Raw genomic sequence first — 21,679 nt, 5'->3', positions numbered from 1 at the left:
ATTTCGCTGAGGCTTCAGATGACCACATCATATCTTGATGTTTCTTCCATGGTATCTATTGTTTGGTGAATAACTGTATATAGTTAGGAGAAATTAAGGTGATGGTACAAAAAGAAGACTTAAGTGTTAGCAAGGAAGTGGGGAATGGAAACCTTGACACTCTGTTGGGGGAATGGAAATTAGTATAGCTACTATGAATAGCAGAAAATTAAAAATAGCACTACCATGTGACCTAGTACTTCCCCACTGCTTGCTGTTTATCTGAAGGAAGTGAGGTCAGCATGTGAGAGAGATGGCTGCAGGCTATTGTTTGTTGCATGACTGTTAATAGCAACTAGGATTTGGGCCCACACATCCAACAACAGATGACTGTGTGAAGAGAATGTGGTGTGTACTCAGGGGTCCCCAGACCTGAGGACATGATCTTGAGTGGCTGGAGGGCAGCATGGTAGAGATGCTTGTGGACCCAGGAAAGGGTCCCTCCCAGCTGAGGGTCATCCCCACTACCTGGGTGAGGACCTCGAAGTCTGGTCTGGGTTGCTTTTTCCTGTAGTGCCTGCGGCCCTGGAGGCATCTTTGCAAATGGCTTTGTAGTTAATTTTTTTTTTTTTTTGAGAGAGTACATAAGCCAGTACAAATTAGATATTTTAATAAGTAAACAGTAATAACAACCTATATTTTCATTATGTGTTACAATTTTCAAAGCATTTTGACAGACATTTGTTTTAGTATTTGTAATAACTTTGTGAGTTTTTTTTCCAAATATTATAATAATCCAAAGCACTTTTTCTTTTCCTCACTTAAAATTAAGATTCCACTTATACAGTAATACCAAGAAAATGGAAGTACCATGGACTTAAGGAATCAGATAAACACAGGTCAGAATCCTGGGTCCTGGTGGTGTGGGAATTTAGCCGAGTGTCTTCAAGTGGGCACTTCCTTCCTGAGCAATGAAGATTATATCTGCCTGGTGGCACCATGCAGGGATTAATACCTGAACATAGTCATTGAATAAGTTCCAGCTGCAAATACCATTGCTATATCTTTATTAATTATTCATAATGGGTACAACTAATTAATTTCATCCTCCTCTGCTTATTCCTTATCCTCTTTCTTGAAGGAATTTGCCATTTACTTATGTGTGTTTCAATATGTCCTATGCATAGTTAAGGGCTTCTTGTATAATGATATACCCCGTGTTTATGAAAATAGTTTACTTTCAGAATTCTTAATATTTAGAGTATTATTTTGTTCTCCTTTGATGGTGTGTGTATATGTGTGTTGTGTGTTGTGTGTGTATGTGTGTGTGTGTGTGTGTGTGTGTGTGTTATGTATTTGTGATGAGCTCATTCTTGTTAGACACTGATATGCCTCTCTCCTCTGCTGGGCCATTTACTTCTGCTTAGGTACACTGTTTGCAAGATTATGGGCTTAATGATTCAAATCTAGTTTGGGCAGGTTTTAGTGTATTTGTCTCTGGTTTGAATGTAATAGGGTTAGGTTTGAATTGCTTAAATGAAACAATTTCTTAGTGAAAGCATTTGTCATGTTGAAAGTTAAAAAATCTCTTTCATACCAGCAGCTACAGGAGCATTTTAGTAGTCTGTCAAATAGAATTTATAAAGGCTATGAATGCTGTTTATATATCTTTTGGGATCTGTTCTAATCCACAGCTGGAGTGTTGCAGATTTTGATATGACATGCCGCATGGAGATTCACTTTATTGTAGACCTGGCTAAGCCCTGTCTTTTCTTAAAGCTGAGAAGAGCCAAAGTACCTGGTGAAGGGGCTCTGCATCAGGAGGGCCCTCACACTGGTGCTTCATGGTGCAGGCTGGTCTCCATCAGTCAACCATCCTTTTCGGGACCTTTTATGAATTTTATTCAGTGTTTCTTTAGGAAAACAACTTATGACTTCTAGAAGAGCACTTTTCAGCAGTGAGGAGCAGCTCTTTATAAATGTTATGGAGTTGCTCCAATTATTTTAAAGCATTCTTTTACTGACTTACTTAACCTTGTATTAATCATTTTTGGGTTCCTTCCTATGTCAGTGCTGGGACCTCTATTTACTTGTCCTTAGTTTTCCTCCCTGTTGGCCTGACTGAATCACCCGCCTTCTCCTTTGAGTCTGTCCAGTCTTTCTGCAGGAGCCCAGAACTTGGGGTCAAAAAATCAATTCATGTTTAAGCCTGTTCATTTACTGACTTTGTAAGTGAAAATTTTATCATTACTACTGCCCAATTTTTTTCTATCTTGTCTTGATAACAAGAGTAAAGGGGAAAAAAAGGTAGATTATAATAGCTTAGTAAAACTCTAGTTATTAACTGTGCAGACGAGTGAATGTGAAGTAGTGTTGCAGAGGACTATTTATGCTCCTGAAGCCTGGCAGTTTTCATTCCTTATACTTGAGGAATTTATCACATATTTCAGATTTACCAGCTTTTAAAGTAATTTTTAAATTCTGGACCTCTTAGTCCCTTTTCTGCAGCACTTTGTATATAATATTATATTTGTTTATGTGGTTCACATTCTGTATTCTATTTCAGCAGCTAGTATAATTCCTGCATGTATCAGAACTCACTCTTTTTTTGGGTAGATACCAGCGTTTCCCCATCACGGGACACCCCATTGTATTTAAATATCAAAATGTTTTATATCTAAGTTTCAAACATATCTGTTCTTTAAGTGAGACATGAATGTCAGGTAAATTCTCCATCATAATTTCAATGCAAGGGTGATGAAGAACTTAAATGAATTATCCAAAGAGAGTGAAACTTTTATAGATTTTCTCCCAACAATGTGTAAATATAAGCCTGGCTAGCTTGGTATAAATTTTTGTTTTATTTAGTTTTAGTATTTAAAAAATTCTTTAAAACTTAAAAACAATAGTTTAATTTAAATGCAGATCAAAACTACACTGAAATTTCATCTTATTCCAGTCAGAATGGCAGCTGTCAAGAATACCAACAGTAATAAATGCTAGAGAGGATGTGGAGGAAAAGGAACACCCCTGTTGATGGGATTGTAAATTAGCACAAGCACTATGGAAATCAGTTTGGAGGTTCTTAAAATGACCAGGAATAAAATGACCAAATGACCTAGCTATACCACTCCTCAGTATCTATCCTACAGAATTAAATTCAACCTAGTATAGAGATAAATGAATATCCTTGTTAAAGCAGCACAATTCACAATGGAACCAGCCTATATGTCTGTCATTGGATGAACGGATAAAGAAGATATGGTATATGTATGCAATGGAGTTTTATTCAGCCAAAAATAAGAATGAAATTTCGTAATTTGCAGGAAAGTGGATGGAACTTGAGAATATAACATTAAGTGAAATAAACTATATTGAGAAGATCAAGGGTCATATGTTTTCTTTTAAATATGGAAGCTAGAAAGGAAAAAGGAAAAGAAAGGGCTATGTGTGTATGTGTGTGTGGTGGGGAATCTCAGGGAGATCAGTAGGGCAGAGGAAAGGAACCCTGGGAGGGAGGAAACGCTTGGGAATGATATTGGCCCAATTCTGTTGTTATATCACGTGCATTTACAGATGTGTAACAGTGAATCCCATCATTATGAACAATTATACTGAACCAATTAAAAATATGAAAATACCAGAAAACAAAATATACTAGTTATTAAAAAAATGTGAAATTGTTGATTGAATAGTGTCTATAAACCAAGTTTTTTTAATCTTCAATTTTTTTTTTTTTTTAGTTCTAGGTGGACACAACATCTTTTTTTGTTGTTGTTTATTTACTTTTATGTGGTGCTGAGGATTGAACCCAGTGCAAGGCAGGTGCTCTGCCACTGAGCTACAAGCCCAGCCCTAAAATAACTTTTGATCAGTTTTGGCTTCAATAACTGAAAGGCCCAAGGGCCTGAGGAAAGCAGAGCAGCCTTAATTCAAACCAGGGCTGGTTGACTGCAGTGGCAGGGCGTGGGTTCATTGCCTTGTGGTGCCTTAGGAACAGTGAATTATACCCTCAGGCTCAAATCATCTTTAAAAAATAAATCTTAATAGTGAATATTAATCCCCAGATTAATTCAAAGCTTATTTAAGCCAAAACAGTGATTTGTAAAATAACTATGTGTGTATAAAGAGACAAAAGGTATTTGTTTTAGATATTCTTTTATTTTCCTCTTTAAAATCATAGGTATGCTCAAACATTAATATAAGGTAGAATATATAATTTTTTCTAATTTTTACAGCTTGCCTGTGTGACTATTTATTGCTTCAAATGTTAAATGTCACTAATGTATAAAAGGAGTATTTTAAATTCTGATTTTATGGAATTAAATGTTAAATTGAGCATCTATTGTGATTTCTAGATTTTTAAAAATTTCTTTGTCATTTGAAAAGAAAGTAGGCCGTTAAAACTATTTTCATGGAAGTCCACACACACATTAATCCTTTTTTTTTTTTTTCCCCTGAAGTAGTAGTTTTGGTGTTCCTAATTTCATTGACTCTTTTAGCTGTGCCCAAAGTATTTCCAAGGATTGAATAAGTAGATAATGAAAGATGGGATTTACTTTCTTTTACTAATTAAAGCTGAAGTCATGAATTATTATAATTGCCAAAGCAACTGATGTGTGACTTACTGCTCTTTATTGAGAAAAAACAAACAAAAAAAACCAACAAATTTGGCTCATTTATACCATTAGTTCTATAGTTTTCAAACTCTGGGTATTTGTTTATAGAAAATCCCGAGATCATATATGTGGATCAACCTGTGTGTCATGTATCTGTGACTGTGTGCACACATGTCCCTCAGTGTGGGTATGGGCGATGGGCTGAAATACAAGGAGCACTTCCCGTCACAGTGCTTCAGATCCTTACCACGTGTATGTATTTACTCTCATAGAAGAAAACGTCAGTAAGTTAAGTGTGCTTTTGTGTTTCTGCGCGTGTTGTTGCTGTGCTTTCTGCAGCAAACACAGAGTGTGGGTCAAGAAAACAGGAGCTGCAGATTAGGTGGCTGTCGCCTTTGCTGGGCAGGCTTCCCTTTCTTCCGACCCTTTCCTCCTCCCCTTCCTCAGGCACCCTCCACTGCCTCAGGTTGGTGTGTGCTGTGAGGACCCACAGAACTCAGGAGGACTGCTGGGTTACTGTGGCTGCAGTTTGTCAAGCAGAGAGTCTCTTTGAGCTTCCCTGATTCACAAAGATCCCAGCATTTTAGAAGCAAGTCCTAGATATTCTGGTTTTACACGTTAAGAACCTGAGTCCTAAGAGGTGTCCTGTTATAGAATCATTCTAGGACTGGGATCCTGAAATGTTTATGTCTTTTGAATCATAACAGTTTTTTTTTTTTTTTTTTTTTTTTATCATAGACAACAACTAGGTGCAACAGTGGGTGTAGCGACATTCCCCTAGTGGTTTTGTGAGGCGCGTTGGCTTCTTAGTGGTGATGGAAGTCCCAAATCTGAAGCCTCCACCTTTTAACGGGTCCTCCACTTATCCCAGGCTGCCCATGGCAATCTTATGTTCCTTACACTAAAAAGCAGTGCGGGAGACTGCGGTGGCACACTGTGTTCCGCGTCAGACAGAACTGGGGTGTAAGTCCTGCCTTTGCTTCACTCACCCAGTGGCACTTAACCACTGAGCCACATCTCCAGACTTTGTTTATATTTTATTTTAGAGACAGGGTCTCAATGAGTTGTTTAGGGCCTCACTAAGTTGCTAAGGCTGGCTTTGAACTCACAACCCTCCCGCCTCAGCCTTCTGAGCTGCTGGGATTACAGGTGTGTGCCACCTCTCCTGGCTGCCTTGGTCAAGTCACCTCTCTGAACCTCTTGTCCTGAGGATGGAATAATGTCACGAGTCTGAGGTGCCTGGTCCAGGGATGATATGTGTGGATCTCTGAACTGCTTCTAGCTTAATAAGCAAAATGGATCAATTTAAGAACCACTTTGTTCAGTTGATGCCACCTTTGGGTTCTTCTCCATCAGGCCATGACCCTCCTTTGCACCTGGTGTAGCTTGGAGGTGGCAGTCCATACCCTCATTTCAGCAGTCGCTGGAGCATCTGATGGGTGCCTCTTGTACAACACCTGCTCCAGGCCGTGAGGTGAATGAAGAGTGTACTGACATATTTTAGGCTCTGAAACTTGCACATAGAAAGTCATTGGTAGTTGATGTTTGTTGAAGGAAGAAAGATCCCACTGAGAAGTCGGCTCTGGTGGGAGAGGTATGATGTTCTCTCTTACATAAGGGCAGCATAGAGTTGAACGTGATGTGCTTTGTGAGCATCAACCTGGGAAAGAAAGAGCCACTCTTGCATTCTTGCTGCTCCACTGAGGAAAAACTCAGTTGCTCAGAAAAAGTGGGATTTAATGAGATGAGTGTTGGAAGAGCATGGAGGTGAGGTCTTCAGAGTGTCACATAGAACACTGCCTGCAGTTGCTTGCCGTGTGAGGAGGTAAGGCTGGGCCTTCAGTGCCATCGCGGAGTCAGCCCTTGACGGCCCATGCTTCAGAAGCCAGGCAGGTCTGCTATAGAAACAGGAAAGCCAGTTTGTAGTGCTGACTTGAGATCACGTCTGCCTTTTCCTTATTTGATCAGCTTCTCTCTGGATTCCAGAAGGCCCCAGGGGTGTCTTTATTTTTTTGTGTTTGTTATCTAGCCTGCTATTCCCCTCTATTAGCACGGGCAGTGGGGATTGACTTTGTAGAACCTCTGTATATGAATGTCTTCTATTTATGAGGATTCATTGATAACATAGGGAATGTGTCATTACTTGAAAAATCATGGGGATCTAAGAGTCTACATTTTTGAACTTGATTTCATGTCACAGCATTGAACCATAAATTCCTTCCTCTGCCATTCTGAGTCATAAGCTTCATGGTTATCTTTTTGCCTCTACAGAAATAGAAAAGTTTCAAAAAGGAGAAGGCAAGGATGAAGAAAAGTACATTGACGTGGTGATTAATAAGAACATGAAGCTGGGACAGAAGGTGTTGATTCCTGTAAAACAGTTTCCTAAGGTAAGACCATGAGGTCTACGCTGCAGATGCATTGACTCAACCCGGGGAGTGGGTGGTTGGTTTATATGCTGTTGGGTGTTTTCTAGAGATGTTTCTCTCAACACCCCCCATGTATGTATAATTAGAAACTTGTTTTTAAGTTAATAAGTAGTGTAACAGCAAACTTAGCGGGTTTAGTGGTTCTCTCCTTTCTGTTTGACTTTTGTATGAGTTGTGGAGCCCCCAAGGAAATTATTTATGAGTCCTGCTGTCAGCGTGGGCAGAGGTCAGACTTGTTTTCTCATTGGCAATATGAAGTTGGACAGTGAGAACTTAAAATGATCATCCGTGTTAAATGCTTAGAACAAGGCTTAGTGCATATATGTTCAAAATGTCATGTATTCTAATGTTATTTTAATTTCTTCTGTTTTGTCTTTTTCTATACATGATTGGTGCATGCTGTTGCACTTGTCAGTAATTTATTTTTTTTGTTGTTGCTGAATATTACCACAGTTTATCTCATCTGTTTGCCTAGATAGTTTTCACTTTAGATTGTTAAAAGTTGAACTGTTGTGGGCATTTCTATACAAATAATTTTGAGACACATCTTCTCACTTCTCCTGGGTAAAGTACCGGTGTCATCACGTCTGTGTATTTATTTTTGAAAGACACATGCTTTTTTTTTCCTCCTTAAGTGGCCATAACTTGTCACATGTCTACAAATAAAGCATGCAAGTTGTGATTGCCCTATATTATCAATATTTGGTGCTGTCATTTTAAAATTTATTTTAGTTATTTTTATGGTATGTCAGTATCCTTTTTTAATGTCAACTTGCAACTCATAATTTTGTGCAATTTTTCATATACTAATTGACCATTCACATATCTTCTTTTGTGAGGTTTATACCTTTTACCTGTTTGTAAATGAGTTGTGTGTCTTTATCACTGATTGGCAGGAGTTTTGTACATATCATAGAGATAAGTCTTTTGTTAGATATGCTCTTTGCACATATTTGGCTCAGTCTATGGCTTGCCTATTGTTTCTTTGATGGCTTTGTGATAAGCCCACATTCTCAATTTTGATTGGGCCAGATTCATCAGTATTTTCTTTTATGGTTATTGCCTTCTGTGCATTGAAAAATCTTTGCAAACCTTATGGAAATACTAGAGTTCTTGGGAAGTTATGAATATATTCTGTGTTTTCTCTGAAAGCTTTTTATCATTTAGCTCTTACTGTTTCGTGATGCATTTCAGATGAATTTTTGTATATGGTATGACATAGAGTTTTGCTGTGGTTTGAATGCATCTTCCAAAAATTCATGGGCTGGGAATTCAGTCGCTCTGTTCATAAATTAATGGTGTTTGGAGATAAGGTCTTTGGGAGGTAGTCAGGGTTAGATTAGTGTATGAGGGTGGGGCACCTTGATGGCATTGAGTAACTTTATAATAAGTGACATCCAAAATGTCTTGCTCCATGTTATGAGGCAGCAAGAAGGCCCTCAGTGAATTCCAAGCAGATGCTGATACCATATTCTTTGACTTTCCAGTCTCCAGAACTATTAGCCAAAAAAAAACTTATGTTTTTTTTTTAAGAATTACCCAGTTTCAGTTACTTTATTATATCAACAGAAAATGTATTAAGACAAAGGTCAGTTTCTTTTTTTTTTTTTGGTACCATAGATTGATGCCATGAGTGCTTAACCACTGAGCCACATCCTCAGCCCTTTTTATTTTTATTTTAGTTTTGAGACAGAGTCTTTCTAAGTTGCTGAGGCTGGCTTTGAACTTGCAATCCTCCTGCTTCAGCCTCTGGAGTCACTGGGATTATAGGTGTGTGCTGCTGCTCCTGGCTCAGGTTCATTTTTTCCCACATGAGCATCTATTTTTCTCAGAACTGCTTATTGAAAGGTGTTGTCTCTCCTCTAATTTTTTAGCACCTTTGATGGCAATCAGATGGCTGAGTAAATGAAGGTGTATTTCTGAGCTTTTTATTCTGATTCATTGATCTATTTATGGATCCTTATACAAGTACCACTGTGTCTTGTTTTCTGTAGCTTTGTATAGTGAGGCCTGAAAGTTAGATAATGTAGTGTTCCTCCAATTGTGTCCTCCTTTTTCATGATTGCTTAGATACTGTAGGTCCTTTATAGTTCAAAACAAAGTTAAGAATCCATTTGTTAATTTCAACAAAATGACTATGATTATGATTGCAGTTGCAATGAGTCTGTTGAGCTCTTTCCTGAATATGGCATATGTCTTTATTTATTTAGATATTCTTTATTTTCTATTGACAGCATTGTAGAGTATGGGTACTTGTAGGGTATGGGTTCTTGTAGGGTATGGGTCTTTCATGTTATGTTAAACTTACCCTAGTTATTTTATGTTTTGACACTATTGAATCATGAATCTTTTTAAATTTTCATTTTCCAAGTGTTTGTTTCTAATATGAAATTAGCACATTGTGAATATGAGCTGCTTTGTGAAATCATTAGTCTTTTAGATTTTTGTAGACTTCTTATGATTTCTGTGTACATAATCATATCATCTGCTTTATAAGTTTAATTCTTCCATTACAGTTTTTATGCCTTTATAATTATTTTGCTGACAGTAATGTATTGGCTGGTATCTCCAGTGTGACGCCGAGTACATGGTGAGAGAGGAGCCCTTCCCTCATTACCAGTCGGGGAGGAGGGCTCATAGTATTTTTTTTTTAATGTCTCTTTCCTGCTCCTTCCTCCCTCTTCCCCCTCTGCCCTTTTGCTTCCTCATTGGGGCTCCTAGTATTTTGTCATCAGATTGACACCAGCTGCATGCTTTCCACTGCCAGTCATTGGGTGGAAGTCCCCTGCTGTTCACGTCTGAGCGTTTTGATCTGGATGGATGGTGAGGTTTCCTGACTGTTTTTCTGCACCGTCAAAGGCACACAGGTGTAGCTTCCTTTTACTGAGGGAGTCTTGGTGGTGATCTTCTGGGTGGCCTTCGTGCCTCTCCTTGGACACTGCTGGCAGCAGCATGTTGAACTCACGTGGTGATGATCACTGGCATCTGAGTTCTGCCTGGCATGGGCCTAAGGCCCTCTGTGACATTCGTGATATTAGGGTTAGGTTGGTTACATAAACCGAGGGAAGAAGTGTTCTTTTCCTTTTTTTCAGTCAATGTATGTCATATTGGTGTTTTTTCCTTCAAACCATTTGATAGATTTCACCAGTGAAGCCATCTGGAATTTGATGATGTATTCAGTGTTTTTGATTGATAGAACACTAGTCAGATTTTCTCATTCAACTTTTGTGCAAATTTTATTTTTTTAATGCATCTCTCAGATCTTCATAAGATTTCAGCTATTGTTTCTTCAAATATGTCTTCTGACCCTTTTTCTCTCCTTCTGTCTAGAAAACTTTAATTATACACATATTTGAACTTTTGATGAGAACACTGGGTTTCTGTGCCTCTGTTTCTTTATTGATTTTGTTTTTTATTTTTATATTTTGGTTCTTCAGATTGGATGATTTCTATTGCTGCTCTGCTGCACATCTTTTATTTATTCAGTTTTGTTGTACTGTAGTGAACCCAGGCCCTCCCACATGCTGGGGGAGAGCTCTGTTACCTCCAGTAGCATTGTTACAAATTTTACATTGAGACAGAGTCTCACTGGGTTGTCTAGGCGGGCCTTGAACTTGAGATCCTTGTGCCTTAAGGCCCCCAGGTGACTGGGATTATAGGCATGTGCCCACTTCCTACTGCTAGATCTTAAGCTTGTTTTTTTTTTTTCATAAGTTATGTTCACTTTGTTATTAATTCTATCAGTGAAGTTTATTATGCCATGTGTCATAATTATTGTTTCGTAATTTTCTATTTCAGTATTGATATTTTATTGGGGGGTATGAGAAGTGAGGGAGACATTTTCCTTCTGTTTGAAGTTTTTGTTTTTTCATTTATTGCAAGTTTGCCTTTATTTTACTGAGTACAGTTAAAATAGGTGCTTAAATGTCTGTCCTTCAGTTCTGAAGTCCAGGCCATGTTGATTTTATGAGGCAGTGACGTTCTCTTGCCTTGACAGGGAGCCTTTCCGTTCTAGTTCTTCACATTCTACTCATTTTGGATTGCGTTACTGGATTTTATGAATGTATATTGTGGAAACCCTGGATTTTGTTTTATTTCTCTGAAGGATGTAGGTATCTTTGTTTTAACATCTACTTAACTTTGTTAAGCTGTCTTTCAACTTCGTTTTTTGGTAGGAATTCAAATCTTTCCTTAGTCTGACTTTTGCTTTTAATTTTTGGCATACATAATTCTGGGGTCAGCTGGGGATTTTAATAAATTTTCTGTACCAAATTTGGGAATCCTCAACTCTGTTTCTTTTCTAGAATTTCTTCCTCAAATTTTAGCATTATGGTTGCTTTGAACCCTGCTACTCAGTCTTTTTTAAAAAGCTCAGAAATTAGTTTGTCCTAGGATGTTTGTTTCAGTCTTGACTCTATGAATCTGCCTTATTTTTGACCACTCCAGGCTTCTGATTGTTGGCTTTAATATTGTGTTTGGAGCCTAAGAGTTTATGGTGGACACTTCTAGGTAAGGGTGAGTCATCACCCTCCCCTACAGAACTGAGCATGTACTTTTTTGTAAACAGAAAACTAGTGATGAACATTTTATAGAATCATTATTAAACAAAGTATGGCCCATGGGAACTTTTGCAAATTGATTCTTTATGCTCAGTAGGTTCTGTATGTTCATTGTGCAGTGGGTAGAAACATCTTCAGATAGAGCCCCTCTTTAATTGGGTTATTCTACTAGATGATGATTAATCTGAAATTAATACTTTGTTGTATTTAAGCTACTATATGAAATACAGTAGATGAATACAGTGTGTGAAATAAAAAATGCAGTTTTCCAGTGTTGACCTTGATCTAGAGGACGACACGTCATCATCTCTCTGTTTAGAATCTCAGAGTCCATGTGAGCACTGGCGGTATCTGGGGCAGTTCGCTTAGGAGCCACTGCTTTCTGAATACTGAAGAAGGACAGTTTGGTGAAGGATCCTAAGACATGCACGTTTCAAGCCTGCTTTGTGTGAAAGCTCCTGTGGCTCTCAGTTCCTGGGGGAAGCATGCCTGCTTGTGTCAATTCGCAGGCTGGGCTAGTGGAGGCTGCCCTGGCCTCTGCAGTGGCTCATGGAATGCAGCTTGCTGTGGTGTCCATGCTGGCCAGATGCTTTCAGCTGCTGGGGAGGAGAGAACTGCTACTTGTAATATTCCATTAAATAATGATTTTCATTCATTAAATAATCTCTCTCTCACTCTCTCTCTCTCTCTCTCGGTACTAGGGATTGAACTCAGGGGCACTTACCTACTGAGCCACATCCCCAGACCCTGCTCTTTTTATTATTTTTTTAAATTTTGAGACAGGATCTCACTAAGTTGTTGAGGCAGATTTTCAATTTGCAGTCCTCCTGCCTCAGCCTCCAGAGCCGCTGGCTGGGATTACAGGCATGTGCCACACTCCTGGGGAACAATTTCTTTTAAGGAACCATCAGTGGGATAGTGTTAACATAATATGGATTGTTCAGTGCTCAAACCTTAGAGTGCATTTGCTCTCTTATGTATCTGAGCTTGTAAGGTGTGAGACTCAAAGTGAGCACACGGCACTCTGTTCTGGTGTCTTTTTTTTTTTTTTTTTTCCAGTTTCTAAACCGTGGGAATTGTTTCTCGTAGTTTTCCTGATAATAAACCCTGATCTCTGTGCTGAGCAGTGTCTAGATGAAACAGAGTCCCGTAGATGCCATGTCAACCAACCTTGGGTGCAGGTCTCTGTGAGGAACTCAGGGGCACTGCGGTCAGGTTTTTGTTTGTGCTTCATTTGCTGTTCGTTCGTCCGTGTGTCTGTCTGTCCAAGCACATACCTGATAGTGATGGAGGATCCTGCTTGGCCGGGCGTCATCGTAGACAAACCAGTGTGATTAAGATTCAGTCTTTGGTCTCAAGAAACTCACAGTTTTGTGGGGGATGCGAACAGTAATTATAGAGTGTTCTGGAAGGTCAGGGAGGAAGGTCGTTTTGACCTTCTGGAAGAGTGCTGCTCGGAGGAGGCCGTCTCTGAAGAGGCCAGCTGGGTCAGGGCAGGAGGAAGACCGGGAGAAGCTGAGGAGTTCCTCACAACAGAGGAGCACCGTATGTGTGCCAGGGCTATTGGAGACATTAAAACCATTTCCTTTGGCTAAACAGAGGAGTTTCAGTAAAATATCAGGTTTTAATAAGAGTATGAGGGGTTTGTCCATGGAGGTGCAAGGTTAGAGTGGAGAGTGGGACATCTCTTGGAGGATGTGTGGGTTCTCCAGGTCAGTAGTTGAACCGTTTCAGGAGAAGCAGTGGCACCCAAGTGACATATTGATCATTGTAGAAGCTGAGGTGTGACATTAAATGTCACGGGCTCTGTCTGTGTATGATGCTCTGTAAGAACCTGTACAAAGTGGCCACCTTGTGCTTGGAGCAAGTATTCCAAGATGTTCTGGAGATGCCTAAAAATACATGTAGTGCCGAACTTCGTATAAAGGGCCCCATTAGAAAGATGTTTTCCGTGTGGGTGTGTGTATACACATATTCATACATACCTGTGATAAAGTTAATTTACAAATTAAGTACAGAGAATAATTGTAATAGCTAGTGGAATAGAATAATTATACAGTATACTGTGATAAAAGTTACTTAAGACTTACTAATTGTTTATTTCTGGACTTTTCCTGTTACTGTTTTGGTTCAGGATTGATTATAGGCAACTGGACTCTCAACAAGAGAAACTGAGGATAAATGGGTGGTACTATTTTATGTTATCAAGTGGAAAAAAAGAAAAAGACAGGCATGTTAGTCAGCTTTCATTGTTGTGACCAAGATGCCTGCCACAAACAGAGGAGGAATGATCTATTCTTGTTTCTGGTTGCAGAGGTTCTAGTCCATAGCAGGCTGGCTCCACTGCTGTGGGCCTGAGGTGAGGGAGAGCATCCCGAGGAAGAAGGTGGCAGCGGAAAGCTGCTCAGCTCCTGGCAGCCAGGAAGGGGCGGGCTGGGGAGAGGGAGGAAGGAACCAGGGGAAGAAAGAGTCCAGGGTCCCCGGTGCCCTACTTCCTGAAGCCATGCCCCACCCCAGCAGTTCCTACCTCCTCCCTGTAATGCAGTCACATTATTAATCCATTCAGTAGATTAATCCACTGGAGAGTTAGAGCCCCCATCCACTCATTTCCCAGGAGCCCATCTATGGAAATTGCTGCTTTGAAGACTAAGTCTTTAACACACTGACTTTTGGGGGACACTTACTATCTAAACCATATCAGAAGGCATAAAACACAGAAAATTTTCTGGAAAAACCTTTCAGACTCTTTTTAAGAGCAGTTATCTTCCGGAGATTTATTTTATGCAGGATTTTCCACTTTACATGCTTCTGCACTTCAGTTTCTAAACAGTTAATTAGTACAAATTTAGAATTAAAAAAAAAGGTTTTCATTTTGGGGGCAGAAGCTATTTGAATGTGTGATTTGAGATATCGTAGTGTGGTTATGATTTTCAAGGTTTAGTGTAAAATTAAAAGCTGTAGGTTTGATCTAGTTTATTATATTTCTTGATGATTTGGTGGTAGTTCTTGTAACTTCTGAGCATCCTGGCATCCTCTGTGAGTAGTAGCTTTGTCTTGACTAGCCTGGTTCCCTACATCAAGTTTTCCTGCGATGTGAGTGTTGAGATGTGGTGTGTTGGCTGTCATCACAGAGGCTCTTGGGCTAAGGATCAGGAGAACAGAAAGAAGTGCTTTTGGAACCCATTTGCTCCTGGAGTGTCAGGATTGGTTTTTTTTTTTTTTTTTTTTTTAATAGTTGTCTTACTTTTTTTTTTTTTTTCTTTTCTAGAATGTTACAGACAATTTAAAATCCATAAATTTGCTACTTGGTGGAAACCTATTCCATGGAATCATGAGCTTAAAGAGTCCCTATGATAATAAATATTTCATGGACATATAGGTGTGTTAAAATGCCCTTTTTATAGCTACTGCTTGATTTCAGATACATAAAATTTTTTTCCCAAGGATTTGTGTGCAAATGATCATTATTTTAAGTGTTCATTTGCTAATTTGTTTATGTAAGGACACATGACAAGAGTGGCTCTACTGCTGAGATGTACCCCAGGCCCCCATGTGGGGTCACAGCATGACATAGCAGACGCTGAGTGATTGAATCAGGCCACTTAACAGTGCATCATCTCAAATATTTACATTTATTTATGGTAAGAACATTTAAAATCCTTCCATTTAGCTAATTTGAAATACACATTATTAGCTGTGATACATTCTGTGGAATAAATCACAAAAACTTATTGCCCCTGTCTAACCAAAGCTTTTCCGTTTTTGGTCAGCATCTCTCTTCCTTGTCTACCTTCCCCCGACTCCAGCCAGGCTCTGTAAGAACCATGGTACTCGTTCTGAGTCGAATTTGTCCACATTGCATACCCATGTGTGTTTCATTAGAATGATATCCTCCAGTCTCATTCACGTTGTCACAGGCAGCTGGATTTCCTGCTTCTTTAATGCTGTGTAGTATTTCATTCTGCACAGATATCATATTTTTGAAACTTTTTGGTGGGTAGAGGGGCGTTTTGATTGTTTGCGTATCTTGGTTGCTGTGGACAATGCTGCAGTGGGTGTGGGCGGGCAGACACCCTTTCCTTCCTTCAGATGTGCACTTTGGTGGAATTGTTTTAGATATAAAGAGCAGTAATCTGTTTCTTTCAGTTCTAGAAGCTGGGAGGCCCAAGGTCCAGGAGCCAGCCTCGGGTGTCTGGGGAGGACTCTGCTGCTGTTGCATTTTCCTGGCAGAGGTAGAAGGGGGACTCTGACTTCACTCCCTCCGGCCCTGTAAAATGGTACTACCACACTCTGGCACTTGCTCTACGGGGCCCCACCTCTTACCAACACCACAGTGCCAGGCACACATTCAAACCACAGCAGCTGGCCGTTAGGGGTCTGGAAACTTGTTGGTGTTGGGGAAGCCCAATTCAAAAAGCAATTACCTAAGCTACATAAATGTATTTTTGTCAGTCACATGGAGTCATTTGGAGTGTCTTTCCTCATGTTCACTAAATCTAGGCACCCTCGGGTGAAGTAGGAAGGCCACCCTGGGTTAGAGGAATTCAGGGACACTCTTGGCCCACAATGGCCGCTGTTTTAAAATGCATGGCCCCTTCCACTTTAGCTCTCCACTCATTTTGACAGCCTACAGGGGGTAGCAGGAACTGGAGGGGGGGTAATGTCAGTCACTATGGGAGGAGGCATCTTCAGAAATTGATTTGTTTCCTTCTCAGAAGTCTTTCAGCTTCTGGGTTCTTGTACATATGACGCCTATCATAATAATGAGAAAGTTGTTTTCTATAAATTGGATCACATTTGAGAAATATTTTGGTAGCATTTCAAATATTACTTTATACTTATGAGTTTTCCCCATCAGAAATCACCTTCAGAACTTAGATTTGTTAAGTGGAGTCCCCAAAGAGCCATTTAGCAAGGCACTCCTGAAAGAAACTATTCACATTGTTTTGGAGATTTATTATTATTATTGCAATAATTTTTCTGAACTAAATGAGAAATTACAAAATTTGCCGATATACAATCTTCCTATATGTCCCATAGAGTCTTCTTGTATTCAAAAACCCACAAATTCTCCATAGATGTACTTTGATCACAACGAACTAAATTTAGAAATTACTAACTTCTTTGGTAAATATTGTTGTATATAAACTGTAGATATGTTTTGTTTACTTGTAGGGGAACATGGTAGAGAATTTGCCTCAGAATCTGTTGTTGAGCCCACATTACTGGGTTAAATATCTTTAAGTATTGCTATACATTTATTTTGGCTCTTGACCTCATAAATACCACCTGAGTAGATTTACTGAAATTTACATATCTGTGCTGGTATTGGAGATAGGAAATATGGACAGAACTTAATCACTTCTTGTCATGGTTTGAATGTGTACCCCCAAATTTGTTTACTCCCCAAATTCATCTTAATGGTGACTGGAGTTGGGGCCTTGGGGAGTCGGTTTGGATTAGATGAGGTCAGGTGGCATAAGGGCTTCTTGAGAAGAGGAGGCAGGACCTGAGCTGGTACTCTGATTGTGTCCCCCCATGTCAAGTACTTCTGGTACCATGTCATGCCACAGCCAGCAGGAAGGCTGCCTCCAGATGCCTCCAGATGCTGATGCTACACTGTTGGACTTCCCAACCTCCAGAACCATGAGCCAGTAAACATGCATTCTTTATAAATCACCCCTGCTCGGGTTATGCTGTTGTAGCAACAGAAAATGTATCAAAACACCTCTCAGTCTTTTGGAAGAAAATGAGAGAAATTCATACCATGGACTAGACTGAACTTTTGTCAGAACAAATAACTGATATGTGAAGCAAGGGCCACACCCTGTAAAGGGCACTCCAGAGCTTGGTGGCAGAGTGGACAGAAGTCTGGTTGGTTTAGGTCTAGCCTGACTTAATGTGATGTTCAGCTCTTCTGTGGACCTACTGTGTGTGTCTCTTTTCCCGTGGCGTACTGTTACACACACCACTACTGATCACTTCTGTCTGGATGCCCACAGGCATCGCAGAGTGGATGTGTCTGAACTTCTCGCCTGCTCTTCTAGGCCCATCGAGATCCTTCCCTGTGCTTCTTCCCTCAGTAAGTGACGAGCAGCACAGTATACTCAAGTGTCTGTCCAGAAACAAGGACGTCATGGTTTTGCCTCCTTGCTGCTCCCTGGTTACCTGCTCCCTGCTGTCCTTCAGAGACCGTGCATGGGCTTCCTACATGGACTGCAGGCTCTGTGCGTCCCTTGTCACATTGCCAGAACACTTTGATCCCTCACCCAGTCTATTGTAGGAGCCGCTTTCACATATAAATTTTTTGCCTTTGGTTTTAACTCATCCAATTCATTCTCCATATTCTTCCTCAGACTGTTGTCATCTGGGATTTTCTGGATTAACAATTTCAATTTTTTTGTCTTCCTTCTTCCTCCACTGGCATATCCATCCTTGAGCAAATGGAGGTGAAAACAAAGAAGATTGTGTATTACTTGGAGTGTGTGTCTGTCTCTGTTTTGCCCATATAATCTCTCTTGGAATAAAGGTGTTTGTCCATTTCATTGATTTTTAAAATTGATAATGTCTATATTACTTGGCCTCTTCACCACTTAGAAACACACAGCATGCTAAAATTACACTCAAGGGAGGAACTCTTAATTTCATCCACTAATAAAACTTAGTGATTTGTGATGGGAAAATTAGTACATTTAATAAATAATAGTATTTATGTATAGTTTTAATATATACAGTAATCTCTGCAGCAAAGAAAATAAATGGAAACTTTATTGAATAGTGCTATTTGGGGGAAATGATTTTAATTCCACAAGCTTTTTCTGAGAAACCATTATATAGGGAAAATAATGAATCATATGTATCTGTTTATTTCTAAAGAATTAATCAACTAACCTGGGAAACCATGGTTAGTTACTAAGTTATATAAGGTAAAGATTGAATTAGAGTAAGAGAGGTAGGCAGGCAGAATTTAGGGAAGTGAGGAGAGTTATTTCTAGAGAAAGAATCCTAGGTGTAATCATAAATACGATGAGAACACTCTTCTCACTGGGAACTGTGTCTTTACACCCATTTGTTAAGTGGGGAGTCTCTTGCCTTGGAGGTGGTGCTCTATTAACTTGTGATTGAAGGGGTATAGGATTTCAGACAGAAGACAGACAGACAGATGTGCTTGTATACACATGGTCACACTGAAGGAGCAAGGCCAGTATGGTGAGGAGACTAATGTAAGGCCCAGGAACATTTGAAGTTGTAACTTAGTGAAGGAAACATTTATTCCTGCCATTGCTGTGGAATGCATTGATGAACCTGCTTCCCTCTGGTCTCCTTCCTTTCTCACAAGTTCTTAGTTCTTAAATTAATTTGCAATATGTACTTTATTCTGTAACCAATATGTATATTTTTAAATTCTTAGCCAGTCATGGCGGCATATGCCTGTAATCCCAGGGACTTGGGAGGCTGAGGCTGGAAGATCACAAATTTGAGGCCAGCCTCAGCACCTTAGCAAGACCCTGTCTCAAAATAAAAGGGTGGGGGATGTGGCTCATTGGTAAAGCATTCCTGGGTTCAATGCACAATACTAAAAACATTTTTTAAAAAATTTATGTACTCTCTTTTGTTTTTATCAACTGACTTCAGACCATCTATAGAGAAATTTAATACTATCTAATACATTACTCCATTATTTTACAGTTGGTTTTGGATGACTTTTTAAACATATTTTCACACATATTTCTTTAATTCATTTTTAATTGGAGGATGCGTTTTAACATTTCTCTTCATGAACACTGTGTTGAAATCCTTAAGTCAGTAAATATTGCATAGGTTTTTTTTTCAATTTGTATTAGTGTATTCTAATTATGAATCATGTTGAGGTTCATCATTCTGTTCATCAAGCATGGAATATAATTTGCTCCAATTCAATACCCAGTACTTACCCTTTCCTCCTCTCTCCCCCTGTTCTCTTTCCTCTACTCCATTGTTTTTTCTTCTATTTATTTTAGCTTAATTTTTCTGTGAATGCAGTTCAGATATACATAAAGTTGAAATTCATTCTGGTATATGCATGTACATAGAATAAATCTGACCCAACAATCCTATCATTCCTTCCTTTACTCACCCCCCTCCCTTGATTCATATACTCTGCTCCACTCATCTCTCTTTTATTTTCATGAAATTCACCCCATCCCCTGTGTCTCCCCTCTGCACCCTAATTTGGTCTAGCTTCCGTGTATATGAGAAACCATTCAAATCTTGACTTCTTGCATTGGCTTATTTCACTTAGCACAATATTCTCCAGTTCCATCCAATTACCACCAAATGCCATAATTCATTTTATGGCTGAATAAAACACCATTGTGTGTATATATACCACAATTTTCTGAAATCTTTCATGTGTTGACAGGCATCTGGGAAGGTTCCATAACTTGGCTGTTGTGAATTGTGCTGCTGTACACATTGAGGCAGCTCTGTGACTGTAGTGTAAGGATTTTAAATCTTTTGAATATATACCAAGGGGTGAGATAGATGGATCATATGGTGGCTCCATGCTCAGGTTTTGATAAATTCCCATATTTCCATAGGGGTTATACTAATTTGCACAGTGTTCCACCAACAATGTATAATAAGTATACCTTTTTCTCCACATCCTCTCCAGCATTTGTAATTATTTCTTATTTTTGATAATTGCCATTCTGACTGGAATGAGATGAAATCTCAATGTAGTTTTTAATTTGCAATATCCCAATTGCCAGAGATGTTCAATGTTTTTTTGATGTATTTGTTAGCCATATGTATTTCTTTTGAGAAGTGTCTCTCATTCTTTTGCTCATTTATTTATTGAATTATTTTGGTTTTGGTGTTGAGCTTTTTAAGTTCTTCATATATTCTGGATATTAATCCCCTGTCTAACTGCCAGGTAGCAAAGATCACTTATTCTGTTTTTTTGTTTCCTTTGATGTACATATATGTATATATTTTAAATTTGCTGGTGTCCTACTTGTTGATCTCTGTTTTTGTTTTTTTCGCATTAGGAGTCTTGTTAAATCATTGCTTCTGCCAGTATGTTGGCTTGTTGAGCCTACATGTTCTTCTAGCAGTTATATAGTTTCTGGTCTAATTCCTAGGTTTGATCCATTTTGAGTTGACTTTGTTCAGGATGAGAGAGAGGAATCAAATTTCATTCTTCATCAGTATATCCATTTCCCACCACCATTTGTTAAAAAGGCTGCCTTTGTCAAGTATCAGGTGACTGTGTCCGTGTGGGTGTCTCTCTGTGTCTTCCTGTCTGTTCTGGTGTCAGTGGCATGCTGTTTTTGTTAGTATAGCTCTACAGCATTATTTGAGGTCCAGTATCATCATGCTTTCAGCATTACACTTTTTGCTCCAAAATGCTTTTGCTATTCTGAGTCTCTGATTCTTCCAAATGAATTTTAGAACGTTTTTGTTTGTTTATTTGTCTCTAGTTCTGTCAGGAACATCTTTGGTGCTTTAATGGGAATTTCATTGAATCTATTTTTGCATTTGGTATTATGTCCATTTTGATAGTATTAATTCTGTCTATGAAAATACATGGGAATTTTTTCCCATTTTTTAAAGTCTTCTTCAGTTTATTTCTTCAGTATTTTGTTGTATCAGTTTTTCACCTGATTCATTAGATTATTTTCAAGTATTTTACTTAATTTTTTTGAGATTATTGTGATGGGGATGGTTTTCCTAATTTCTTTTTTAGTAGATTCTTTTTTTGGTAGTATGGGAAAGATTTATTTATATATAAAAATAAATCTATTTTTATTTATGTGGATCATACATCCTTCTACTTTGCTAAATTGTTTATCTTCTAAAAGTCTTCTGGTAGAGTTTGTAGGGTCTTCTAAGTAAAAGATCATATCATCAGCAAACAGGTAATTTGACTTTTTTGCCTATTTGTATCCCTTTAATTTCCTTCTCTTGCCTGATTGTTCTCACTAGAGTTTCATGGACTCTGTTGAATAGTAGTGGTGAGAGTCAACATCCTTATCTTGTTCATGATTTTAGAGGAAATGCTTTCAGTTTTTCTCCATTAAGTATGATGTTGGCCTTAGGTTTGTCATTGTAT

At 38.9% G+C, this 21,679-nt stretch overlaps 1 protein-coding gene across 1 annotated transcript in view; it reads left to right on the top strand.

Annotated features, from left to right (window-relative positions):
• Window positions 1–21,679, top strand: part of Khdrbs3 (KH RNA binding domain containing, signal transduction associated 3) — a 169,509-nt gene that overhangs the window by 43,445 nt on the left and 104,385 nt on the right. Inside the window, exon 2 of the mRNA XM_027947253.2 lies at window positions 6,870–6,988. Within this exon, the coding sequence (XP_027803054.1) occupies window positions 6,870–6,988 (119 nt within the window). The remainder of the gene's footprint in view (window positions 1–6,869; window positions 6,989–21,679) is intronic.

This window comes from Marmota flaviventris, chromosome 15, assembly GCF_047511675.1.
Source record: "Marmota flaviventris isolate mMarFla1 chromosome 15, mMarFla1.hap1, whole genome shotgun sequence".
Classification (NCBI taxonomy): domain Eukaryota; kingdom Metazoa; phylum Chordata; class Mammalia; order Rodentia; family Sciuridae; genus Marmota; species Marmota flaviventris.
This window is presented reverse-complemented; position numbering and strand designations above follow the sequence as displayed.